Here is a 13,369-nt window from a genome sequence, read left to right as displayed (position 1 = left end):
AGGGACCTTGGCGTGTTTGTCCATAGATCTCTGAAGGCAGAAGGGCAGGTTAATAGGGTGGTGAAAAAGGCAGATGGGACACTTGCCTTTATCAATCGAGGCATAGATTACAAAAGCAGAGAGGTCATGTTGGAGTTGTACAGAACTTTGGTAAGGCCACAGCTGGAGTACTGTGTGCAATTCTGGTCGCCACATTATAGGAAGGATGTGATTGCATTGGAGGGGGAGCAGAGGCGATTCACCAGGATGGTTGTCTGGGATGGAACATTTAAGCTATGAAGAGAGGTTGGATAGGCTTGGGTTGTTTTCGCTGGAGCAGAGAAGACTGAGGGGTGGCTTGATCGAGGTGTACAAGATTATGAGGGGCATGGACAGGGTGGATAGGGAGCAGCTGTTCCCCTTAGTTGAAGGGTCAGTTACGAGGGGTCACAAATTTAAGATGAGGGGCGGGAGGTTTAAGGGGGATTTGAGGAAGGACGTTTTTACCCAGAGGGTGGTGACGGTCTGGAATGCCCTGCCTGGGAGGGTGGCAGAGGCGGGTTGCCTCACATCCTTTAAAAAGTACTTGGATGAGCACTTGACATGTCATAACATTCAAGGCTATGGGCCAAGTGCTGGCAAATGGGATTAGGTAGACAGGTCAGGTGTTTTAATGCATTGGTGCAGACTCGATGGGCCGAAGGGCCTCTTCTGCACTGTATTATTCTGTGATTCTGTGAATCAGTACTCCTCCATGTTGGACGCCACTTGGAAGAAGCACTGACGGTAGCAAGGGCACAGAATGTGCTCTGGGTGGGGAACTTCAACATCCGTTGCAAAGAGTGGGTTGTTAGCACCACTACTGACCCAGCTGGCCGAGTCCTGAAGGATATATCTGCCAGACTGGGCCTGCAGCAGGTAGTGAGAGTGCAAACATGACTTGACCTCATCCTCACTGATCAGTGACTTCAAGAGGAAGTTGGATGACCACCTGAGAGAAATAGACTTGTAGGGCTACCGTTATCGAGCTGGGGTGTGGGACTGACTGTCTAGCTCCATGGAGAGCTGGCATGAACTTGATGGCTGAATGGCCTCCTTCTATGCTGTAAATGACTCTATGACCTGTTGCAGATGTGTCTATCCATGACAATATTGGTAGCAGTGACCAAGTCCCGTCTTCACATTGAGTACGTGCTTCATGTTGTGTGACACTACCACCATGCTAAATGGGATAAATTCAGAACAGATCCAGCAGCTCAAAACTGAGCATCCATGAGGTGTTGGCCATCAGCAGCAGCAGAATTATATTCCACCACAATCTGTAACCTCATGCCCCAGCATATCCCTCACTCTACCATTGCCATCAAGCCAGGCGACCAACCCTGGTTCAGTGAGGAAGTTAGAGCATGCCAAAAGCAGCACCAGGCATACCTAAAAATGGGATGCCAACCTGATGAAGCTACAACACAGAACCACATGCATGATACAGTGAAAGCAACATACTAAGCGATTGCACAACCAGCGGGTTCATCTCGCGCTGCAGTCCTGCCGCATCACATTGTGAATGATTGCGGACAATTAAACAACTAATGGGAGAATGAGGCTCCACTAGCATCCTAGTTCTCAATGATGGCCAGGTCTAGCACGTCAGTCCAGAAAAACAAGACTGAAGAGTTTACAACAATCTTCAGCCAGAAGTGCCAAGTGGATGACCCATCCTTGCCACCTCCTGAGGTCCCCACCATCACAGAAGTCAATCTTCAGCAAACTTGATTCACTGCATGTGATATCAAACAGCTGAATGTACTGGGCACAGCAAAGGCTCTGGGCCCCAACCAACATCTGGGCTGTCGTGCTTGAAGACTTGTGCTCCGGAGTTAACTGCACACCTAGCCAAGCTATTCCAGTACAGCTATAACACTGGCATTGACCAAAGTGGAAAATTGACAAGATATGTCTTGTGCTACGGAAGTACTTCCATTTTTTGTTAAATTTTGAGGACTTGTGCTTTAAAACTAAAAAAAGGATTCCATAGATGCTAGACTTTCTTTTTCAAAACAAAGGTTATCGGAAGGTCTTTTGGACTTGGTTTGTAAACAACCCTTACTGGAAGTCACCTGTCTTCAGATAATTACCCAGCAGGGGCATTTTGACTTGGGGGAGATATTTACAGAGAAGTGATAGGGCAAGATTTATGTGAGTCAGGAAGCTTGACTCTTGAGAGATTGTTTTTGGTTTCACTTTGGACAGTGTGTTGGAGTTTTAAAACCAACCAAGAGAGCAGTCGCCCCAGCTCAGCCTTTTCCATCTCTTTGAGAAGCTCTTCGAAGCGAGTTTAAGAAATAGAGAAATTGATACATTTGTCCTGAAAGGCCTGCTTGAAACCGCTGTTGCCGCATTTCTCCTGAAACTCTGGAAAAACCTGTCAGATAAATCCTCGACGTTGCCTGAATGAATTGCTCCAGAGAAAGATCCCAATGACGCCTGTCTATTTGTATTTGGGACGCCAAACCAAAAGAGGACAACTGACGTCTTTCCATATCTTTTCTTTCTTTCCTCAAGAATTAGCAAGTATTTGGCCATTGTGTTCTTTTTTTGTAAAGGACTCTAAAGAAATCTCTACTTTTCCAGTTAATCGGTGCGGGGGGTGGGGCGGAGGCGCAGAGTGGTGGTGCTGTGTGTGGGGCTAAGGTAAAAAGGGAACTTTCATATTTCAATCTGTGTGTTAATGCTTTGCTTTGTTGCTGATTAAGTCTTGCTTTATAATCGGATAATTTGTTGGATAATTTGCTGTATCATAACATTGCACTGTTGAACTACAAGAAAGCCCCCAGCGATTTAACATCCGCAGCACTTAAAGCAGCCAGAAGCACTGCACGTAGAACAGCCAGGCGCTGCACAAACGACTACTGGCAACACCTATGCAGTCATATTCTGCTGGCCTCAGACACCAGAAACATCAAAGGAATGTATGATGGCATTAAGAGAGCTCTTGGGCCAACCATCAAGAAGATCGCCCCCCTCAAATCTAAATCAGGGGACATAATCACTGACCTACGCAAACAAATGGGCCGCTGGGTTGAGCACTACCTAGAACTGTACTCCAGGGAGAATGTTGTCACTGAGACTGCCCTCAATGCAGCCCAGCCTCTACCAGTCATGGATGAGCTGGACATACAGCCAACCAAATCGGAACTCAGTGATGCCATTGATTCTCTAGCCAGCGGAAAAGCCCCTGGGAAGGACAGCATTACCCCTGAAATAATCAAGAGTGCCAAGCCTGCTATACTCTCAGCACTACATGAACTGCTATGCCTGTGCTGGGACGAGGGAGCAGTACCCCAGGACATGCGCAATGCCAATATCATCACCCTCTATAAAAACAAAGGTGACCGCGGTGACTGCAACAACTACCGTGGAATCTCCCTGCTCAGCATAGTGGGGAAAGTCTTTGCTCGAGTCGCTCTAAACAGGCTCCAGAAGCTGGCCGAGCGCGTCTACCCTGAGGCACAGTGTGGCTTTCGTGCAGAGAGATCGACCATTGACATGCTGTTCTCCCTTCGTCAGATACAAGAGAAATGCCGTGAACAACAGATGCCCCTCTATATTGCTTTCATTGATCTCACCCAAAGCCTTTGACCTCGTCAGCAGACGTGGTCTCTTCAGACTACTAGAAAAGATTGGATGCCCACCAAAGCTACTAAGTATCATCACCTCATTCCATGACAATATGAAAGGCACAATTCAACATGGTGGCTCCTCATCAGAGCCCTTTCCTATCCTGAGTGGTGTGAAACAGGGCTGTGTTCTCGCACCCACACTTGTTGGGATTTTCTTCTCCCTGCTGCTTTCACATGCGTTCAAGTCCTCTGAAGAAGGAATTTTCCTCCACGCAAGATCAGGGGGCAGGTTGTTCAACCTTGCCCGTCTAAGACGAAGTCCAAAGTACGGAAAGTCCTCATCAGGGAACTCCTCTTTGCTGACGATGCTGCTTTAACATCTCACACAGAGTCTCATCGACAGGTTTGCGGCTGCCTGCAATGAATTTGGCCTAACCATCAGCCTCAAGAAAACGAACATCATGGGGCAGGATGTCAGAAATGCTCCATCCATCAATATTGGCGACCACGCTCTGTAAGTGGTTCAAGAGTTCACCTACCTAGGCTCAACTATCACCAGTAACCTGTCTCTAGATGCAGAAATCAACAAGCGCATGGGAAAGGCTTCCACTGCTATGTCCAGACTGGCCAAGAGAGTGTGGGAAAATGGCGCACTGACACGGAACACAAAAGTCCGAGTGTATCAGGCCTGTGTCCTCAGTACCTTGCTCTATGGCAGCGAGGCCTGGACAACATATGTCAGCCAAGATCGACGTCTCAATTCATTCCATCTTCGCTGCCTCCAGAGAATACTTGGCATCAGTTGGCAGGACCGTATCTCCAACACAGAAGTCCTCGAGGCGGCCAACATCCCCAGCTTATACACACTACTGAGTCAGTGGCGCTTGAGATGTCTTGGTCATGTGAGCCGCATGGAAGATGGCAGGATCCCCAAAGACACATTGTACAGCGAGCTCGCCACTGGTATCAGACCCACCGGCCGTCCATGTCTCCGCTTTAAAGACGTCTGCAAACGCGACATGAAATCCTGTGACATTGATCACAAGTCGTGGGAGTCAGTTGCCAGCGTTTGCCAGAGCTGGCGGGCAGCCATAAAGACGGGGCTAAAGTGTGGCGAGTCGAAGAAACTTAGCAGTTGGCAGGAAAAAAGACAGAGGCGCAAGGCGAGAGCCAACTGTGCAACAGCCCCGACAAACAAATTTCTCTGCAGCACCTGTGGAAGAGCCTGTCACTCGAGAATTGGCCTTTATAGCCACTCCAGGCGCTGCTTCACAAACCACTGACCACTTCCAGGCGCTTATCCATTGTCTCTCGAGATAAGGAGGCCAAAGAAGAAGAATTTGTTGTTTATTAAAGAAACCTAGTTGGTGTATTTTATTCTGGGATAAAAATAGTCTATGATTGACCGTATCGGTAACTTTGTAAACATTTAAATATATGTTGTGACCTGTGGAGAAGTGGAACTAAGAAAAACAGTGCACTCCTCCCACCTTGGTCATAACACTTGTGAACAAAAAGGAGGACATTCCAACCCAGCAAGCTACTGACCTATCAGACTACACTCAATCTTCAGTCAAGGGATGGAAGGTTTCATCAACAGTGCTATCAATAAGCTGCTCAGCAATAACCTGCTTAGTTTGGGTTCTGCCATGACCACTTGGCTCCAGACCTCATTACAGCCTTGGCCCAAAAATGGACGAAGCCTGAATTCCAGCAACAAGAGTGACTGCACTTGACATTGAGGCAGTATTTGACTGAGTATGGCAAAAGGAGCTCTAGTAAAATTAGTCAGTGGGAATTGGGGAGAATGGTCTCTGCTGGCTGGAATAATATCTAAAGCAAAGGAAGTTGGTTGTGATCATTGGAGGCCAATCATCACAGCCCCAGGACTTCGCTACAGGAGTTCCTCAAGGTAGTGTCCTCGACCTAAATATCTTCAGCTGCTTCATCAGTCACCTTCCTTCCACCATAAAATCAGAAGTGGGGATGTTTGTTGATTGCAGTGTTCAGTCCCATTTGCAACTCCTCATATAATGAAGCAGTCTGTCCCTGCATGTAGCAAGACCCAGAGTACATTCAGTCTTGGGCTGATAAGTGGCAAGTAACATTCGCGCCACGCAATTGCCAGGCAACGATTATCTCGGACAAGGTAAAGTCTGACCATCTCCCCTTGATGTTCAGTGCCATTGCAATACTGAATCCCCAAACATCCTGTTGGGTTACCATTAACCAGAAACACAACTGGATCAGCCACATAAATACTGTCGCTATAAGAAATGGTCTGAGGCTGGGTATTCTATGGCGTGTAACTCAGCTCCGAACTTCCCAAAACCTGTCCACCATCTGCAAGGCGCAAGTCTGAAGTGTGATGGAATGCCCTCTCCACAGCTCCAGCAATACTCAAGGAGTGCAACACCATCCAGGACAAAGCAGCCACTTGATTAGCATCCCATCCACCACCTTAAACGTTCACTCCCTCCAGCAGTGGCGCACGGTGGCTGCAGTGTGCACCATTTACAAGATGCATTGCAGTAACTTACTATGGCTTCAACAGCACCTTCCAAACCTGCAACCTCTACTGCTTAGAACGACAAGGGCAGCAGATGCATGGAAAAGCCATCACCTGCGGGTTCCTCTCTAAGTCACTCACCATCTTGACTTTTTTTTTATTTGTTCTTGGGATTTGATTGCCACCTGGCAAGGCCAGCGTTTATTGTGCGTCCCTAATTTGCTCTCAAAGGTGGTGATGAGTTGCCCCCTGAACTGCTGCAGTCCATGTGGTGCAGGTACACCCACATTGCAGTTAAGGAGGGAATTCCAGGATTTTGACCCAGGGTCAGTGAAGCAATGGCGATATAGTTCCCAAGAAAGGATGGTGTGTGACTTGGAGGGGAACTTGTACATGGTGGTGTTCCCATGCTCTGCTGGCCTTGTCCTTCTACATGGTAGAGGTCACAAGTTTGAAAAGTGTTGTTGAAGGAGCCTTGGTGAGTTGCTGCAGTGCTGCTACACACTGCAGCAACAGTGCGCTCGTGATGGAAGGAGTGAATGTTTAATATGGTGAATGGGGTGTCAATCAAGTGGCAGGTTTGTTTTGGATGGTGTCAATCTTGAATGTTGGAGCTGTGCTCATCCAGGCAAGTGGAGAGTATTCCATCACACTCCTGACTTGTGCCTTGTAGATGGACAGGCTTAGGGAAGTCAGGAGGTGAGTTCTCAGAATTCTCAGCCTCTGATCTGCTCTAGCACAATATCCAATTAAGTGTCTGGTCAATGGTAATCCACAGGATGTTGGTGGAGGATTCAACAAAGGTAATGCCATTGAATGTCACGGGGAGATGGTTAGATTCTCTAGTTGGAGGTTGTCATTGCCTGGCACTTGCCACTTGTCAGCCCCATGTCTGAATGTTGTCCAGGTCTTCGCTGCATACTGCCATGGACTGTTTCAGTATCTGAGGAGTTGTGAATGGTACGGAATGCTGTGCAATCATTAGCGAATGTCCCCACTTCTGACCTTATGTTGGAATGAAGATTGGAATTATATTGCCGTTCACTGGGTCAAAATCCTGGGACTCCCTTCCCAACAGCATTGTGGGTGTACCTGCAGCATGTGGACTGCAGTAGTTCAAGGTGATGGCTCACCACCACCTTCTCCAAGGGCACTTAGGGATGAGCACTAAATGCTGGCTTTCCCAGCAAGGCTTACATTCCATGAATGAACAAAAAATTCAATGGCGGAACTAAGTTTTGAGTCTATCAATTCCATTCCTCAAAAGCTTTTTATTGAGAATCAGTTGAGTTTCGTACATCCCATCTAAATTTTAATTATTTCTCTCTGCACTAGGTGTTATTGTGTAATACACTCAGTGAACATTTAATTTGCCTGATTTGCAAAGGCCGCATCAAAACATAAGCAAAAATACTGCAGATACTGGAAATCTGAAATGAGGACGGAAAATGCTGGAAATACTCAGCAGGCCTGGAAGCATCTGCGGAGAGAGTAGAAGAATTAACGATTCAGTTCGATGACCTTTCATGAAAGGCCCTTGACCTGAAATGTTAGCTGTTTCTCTCTCCACAGATGCTGCCTGAGCTGAGAATTTCCAGCATTTTCTGTGTTTGTATCAAGACTTAGTCAGTTCCTGACCTTTACCTGATCTAGCTAAGCCTGCTCTCATAAACGATAATTTGGAAATGCTAAAAATTAGAATAATCGAACAAAAACTTAAGATGAAATGCACAGCAGGTAATTGAATATCTGGAAGAGAGAAAGGTTAACTTCACAGATATCAGATTCCAGGGCAGGACTGAACACTTGCAGCAGACTTCAGTGGTTCTGGTTCCAGGCCTATAAAGGTGGGTATTGAATTAATGTAGGATAAAAGATTGTGTCAGATTGATCAACTTTGGTTGTTCCTAATTAATAATTGATTTTTTAAAATACTGGTATAGTTTGATTTTTATAATTTTGAAATGTAAACGTTAATGCTACCAGTCCTGATTTATTTTCTGTGACATTTTCGTGGACTTGGAAAATCTTATTCCTTTGATTTGTCCTCAGCTGATCAGTCAGATCAGAATTTGGGGATCTGCGATTGTAGTTGCTGACCTAAGGTTGTTTTCCTTAGAGCAGAGACGGCTGAGGGGGGACCTGATTGAGGTATACAAAATAATGAGGGGCATTGATAGGATAGATAGGAAAAAACTTCATCCCTTAGCAGAGGGGTCAATAACCAGGGGGCATAGATTTAAGGTGAGGGGAAGGAGGTTTAGAGGGGATTTGAGGAAATATTTTTACACCCAGAGGGTGGTTGGTATCTGGAACACGCTGCCTGAAGGGGTGGTAGAGGCAGTAACCCTGACAACGTTGAAGAAGTATTTAGATGAGCACTTGAAATGCCATAGCATACAAGACTACGGGCCAAGTTCTGGAAAATGGGATTAGAATAGATAGCTGCTTGATGGCCGGCACAGACACGAAGGGCCTGTTTCTGTGCTGTATAACTCTATGACCCAAAGGCATGGCAGAGAAAACTCATCCATAGCTTCTCCCTCCTGACCATAACTCCTATTTGAAAATTCTTATTTGTGAATATTGATTGTGGAAAAGATCAGACGTGGCTGTGATACCCTTCCCCAGTTGAAGACTGCTTGCACATATCAAATGGGCACTTATGTGCAATACCAGGAGGGTTTCCACAGCATGTGGAACTGATTCCAGTAAGAATCAATGTCTTCAGGAGAGGAAGTGAAAACGTGGGAGAGGGGGAGAGAATTATGTTCTAGCTATACAAAATTAGCTGGGAATATGACATTGCTGTGTTCCGATGTGTAACAGTTCTTTGTGTTGGGCTAGGATTTGGAGGGAAATCTACTGGATTCGTGGGAAGGCGTGAGAGTGCAGTGCCTATGGTGTCTAAACGATGGGAAAACGGTTCTTGCCTCAGACACGCATCAGCGGATACGAGGCTACAACTTCGAGGACCTGACTGATAGAAATATGTAAGCCATGTTGTAATTGGCTGTTTACACTGAGATTAAAGCTCTATTTGGACTAATTGACTCAGGGAGGGGGCATGGTGTTAGTTGTGAACATAGTTCACTGTTTCTAGTATACACTTACTGTGCACTGAATTTTTCTCTTAAGTTCCTGCACCCCTTGTGGTGGCATTGCATGTATAATGGTGCCAGTGTGCTGTGTCACCTATCAGTGCTGCTTTTAGTTTTTCTTGCACAACTTAATTTTTCCTTCTATCCCCTGGGGTTTTCCACCTTGCTGTGCATCTATTCCATCTGCAAGTGCAGGCAGGTAAGCGGCTCTGAGGCTTTGTCCAATAAACAACATAAAAAATAGGAGCAGGAGTAGACCATTATAATAATGTTATTAAGGATCCAGTCGTAAGAGTGCACCCAACCTGAGTGACACTCGTTCAAGTTTTAACTTCCTGAATACCTGCTCTTGATGGTAATGTCAAGATTGTGGATTGCAGGCAGGACTATGCATCATTCTCAGGGCAGCACATTGGAGTATGATTGACCCTTACTTCAGACTCTCATTTCAGCTCATTTCTGCTGTGCAGTTTAGGAATTACTTTACTGTTTCTCTGTTAACAATTTAAGAATATAAGAAAATCTCATTCATCCTATTTAAGCTCAATCCTTATACCCTAATAAAATTGGTGTGCATTTAGAAATATATGCATTAATTGAGGACAATCAGCAAAAACTGGCTAAAGGTAAATCAGACTTTACAAATTAAAGATTTTTTTAAAGTGACTAGACAGATAAAGGGGATGCAATGGATATATATGTATCTCCTGAAGTAATTTGAGGTGTCTAGTTATGAAAATTCTAGCATATGGTATGAGGAAGTATAGCAGAATGGTTAGAAGTTTGGTTGACGGGCAGAAAAGAAATAAGATGTTTCTCGGATTGGAGTAGGCTTATATTTAAGGACGAATGAGCTTTTCTTATATTCTTAAATTGCTAACAGAGAAACAGTACCTTGGATCTGTGCTGGGTCTACTTTTGCTTTACATATGCAGATGATTTGGCTGATGACGCAAAAGTAGATTTGGAAAATTGTTGGGAGCTCTGTAAAACCCTTCAAGAGGGAATGGATTAATATGGAGTGAAATGGGCAGGCAGGTGCATTTTAATGTGTATAAGTGTGAGATAATGCTTTTAGGGCAAATAGAGAATGAGTGTACATGGAGTTAGTCTGGAATTTATGGAAACACACTGAAGTGGATATGTGGAGATCTAGGGGTTCAATTATATACCTTCATGTGAGAGTGCAGGTTGATGAAGCCAGATAAAAAATAATTTTAGAAATGAGTGCAGAGTGCAAGAGTAATGAAATCCTGATGAACTTATTCAAAACATTGTTTAAAATATGGTGTACAACTTTATAGAAGAGATATTAAAGCCATATAGAATGTACACCACAGATTCACCAGGATGATGCTTGGGAGAGGAAACTGTATTTGTGAGGGAAGACCTGACATTCCGGGATTATTTCCACTGGAACAGAGAAGCTGAGAATTTTAATATAGATGTTTATTTAGGTAAAGTTTTGATAGTGAATAGGGAAAGACTTCTTTTTGGTTGGGAAGTCAATGATGAGGGGGTCACCAATTTAAAATAATCGCTTGGAAGGTGAAGAGACTCTCTGGGAAGCAATGACATCCACAACACATTGAGACTGAATATTGTGAATTTCATTGGTGGTGTAGTTTGTAGTAATGAGAATGGTTAACTTCTAAGTTATAACATTAAATATTCTAAATTTTAAATATTAAACTTAGTACTTCATATTTGTCAGCTTTTAATTATTTTTGTTCAAACAGCACAGACTGATCTTAACTGACAAGTTGAGCAGTGTAAGGCAAGTTAAATCAGGGTTTTGAAAATATGGTCTTTGGGTCACTTTCAACTCTCAAAGCTTAATAATCAGCAACGCTCAGGAGCGGAGAGCAGTCAGACCTGTGTGGAAACAACCAGAATCGGGAGCAGATAAAACCAGCGCGGAGCTCGGGGCCTTCACTTACCTTCAGGAGCGGAGAGCAGTCGGACCTCTTCAGGCGCACCGGAGTTTTGAAAAGAAAGCCAACAGTGATGTCACAGGAAAGCTGCAAGGTGATTGGTTGGTGAGTCTCTGCTGTTAGAGAATAGCTCTAAATAGCTGGGTAAGTAAGGTAAGAAAGGTTTACAGTTTATTTTTATATATAGTAAGTAGTGTATTTTAGGGAGTTCTGTAATAACGAGGACCAGGGATGAAGGGCCCTAGAGTAATATTATTTGATATTAAGATCTTCCAAAAGGTTTAATTTAAAGGGTTAAGTCATGGCAGGAGAGCTCAAAGCCGTGGTGTGCTCCTCGTGCTCTATTTGGGAAGTCGGGAACAATTCCAGTGCCCAGGACCAGCATGTGTGCAGGAAGTGTCTCCAACTGCAGCTCGTGGAAGCCCAGGTTTCGGAGCTGGAGCAGCAGCTGGGGACACTGCGGAGCATCCATGAGGCAGAGAGTATCGTGAATAGCATGTATAGAGAGGTGGTCACGCCGCAGGCTCAGACCCCACAGGCAGGAGGGGAATGGGTGACCACCAGGCAGAGCAGGAATCTCCTATGGCTATTCCCCTGCAAAACAGGTATACTGCTTTGGATACTGTTGGGGGGAATGGCCTCTCGGGAAAGCAGCAACAGCCCAATTCGTTGCACCATGGTTGGCTCTGCTGCACAGGGGAGGAGTAAAAAGTGTGGGAATGCAATAGTTATAAGGGATTCAATTGTAAGGGGATTAGATAGGCATTTCTGTGGCCGCAAAAGAGATTCCAGGATGGTATGTTGCCTCCCTGTTGCTAGGGTCAAGGATGTCTCAGAGCGGTTACAGGACATTCTGAAGGGGGAGGGTGAACAGCCAGTGGAAGTGGTACACATTGGTACAAACGATGTAGGTAAAAAAAAAGGATGAGGTCCTAAAAGCAGAATATAGGGAGCTCGGAAGTAAGTAGAAAAGTAGGACCTCAAAGGTAGTGATCTCAGGATTACTACCAGTGCCACGTGCTAGTCAGAGTAGAAATAGCAGGATGTATCAGATGAATACGTAGCTGAAGAGATGGTGTGTAGGGGAGGGTTTTAGATTCCTGGGACATTGGGACCAGTTCTGAGGGAGGTAGAACCAGTGCAAGCTGGACGGGTTAACACCTGGGCAGGACAGGGACTGATGTCCTAGAGCTAGAGTGGTTGGGGGGTGGGGGGGGTTTAAACTAAATTGGCAGGGGGATAGGAACCTTTGCAAGGCGAGGAGGGGGGGGAATCAAAGACAAGAACAAAAGACAGTAAGGGGAATAAGAAAAGTGATAGGCAGAGAAATCAAGGGCCAGAATCAAACAGGGCCACAGTGAGAAATAGTGGGAAGGGGACAAGTAATGTTAAAAAGACAAGCCTTAAGGTTTTGTACCTTAACGCGCGGAGCATTCACAATAAAGTGGATGAATTAATCACGCAAATAGATGTAAATGGGTATGATATAGTCAGGAGGTGACTAGGGATGGGAAATGAACATCGGGGGTATTCGGTATTTAGGAAGGACAAACAAACAGCAAAAAGCGGTGGAGTTGCATTGCTGGTTAAAGAGGAAATTAACGCAATAGGGAGGAAAGATATTAGCTCCGACGATGTGGAACCTGTATGGGTAGAGCTGAGAAACACTAAGGGGCAATAAATGTTAGTGGGGGTTGCATATAGACCCCCAAACTGTAGTGGTGATGTTGGGAATGGCATTAAACAGGAAATTAGAGACGCATGCGATAAAGGAAAATCTGTAATTATGGGTGAATTTAATCTGCATATCGATTGGGCAAATCAAATTAGTCACAATACCATAGAGGAGGAATTCTTGGAGTGTATATGGGATGGTTTTCTGGACCAATACATTGAGGAACCAACTATAGAACAGGCCATCCTAGACTGGGTATTGTGTAATGAGAGAGGAATAATTGACAACCTAGTGGTGCGAGACCTCTTGGGGATGAGCGACCGTAGTATGATAGAATTCTTCATCAAGATGGAGAGTGACGTAGTTGATTCTGAGATAAGGGTCCTGAATCTTAGTAAAGGAAACTACGAAGGTATGAGGCGCGAGTTGGCCATGACGGATTGGGAAACGTTACTTAAAGGGATGACAGTGAATAGGCAATGGCAAACATTTGAAGAGCGCATGGATGAACTGCAACAATTGTTTATCCCTGTCTGGCGCAAAAGTAAAAT

General features: G+C 45.1%; 1 protein-coding gene across 5 annotated transcripts in view; it reads left to right on the top strand.

The window, feature by feature from the left end:
• The window catches only part of LOC137365567 (WD repeat-containing protein 26), a 156,958-nt gene that overhangs the window by 105,471 nt on the left and 38,118 nt on the right, over positions 1-13,369 (top strand). For all 5 annotated transcript variants that reach the window (XM_068027980.1, XM_068027953.1, XM_068027946.1 and 2 more), the window contains exon 10: positions 8,956-9,101. In XM_068027980.1, coding sequence (XP_067884081.1) covers positions 8,956-9,101 — 146 coding nt within the window. The remainder of the gene's footprint in view (positions 1-8,955; positions 9,102-13,369) is intronic.

This window comes from Heterodontus francisci, chromosome 3, assembly GCF_036365525.1.
Source record: "Heterodontus francisci isolate sHetFra1 chromosome 3, sHetFra1.hap1, whole genome shotgun sequence".
In the NCBI taxonomy this organism is placed as follows: Eukaryota; Metazoa; Chordata; class Chondrichthyes; order Heterodontiformes; family Heterodontidae; genus Heterodontus; species Heterodontus francisci.
Note: the sequence above shows the minus strand (reverse complement) of the source record. Positions and strands in the feature narration are given on the sequence as shown.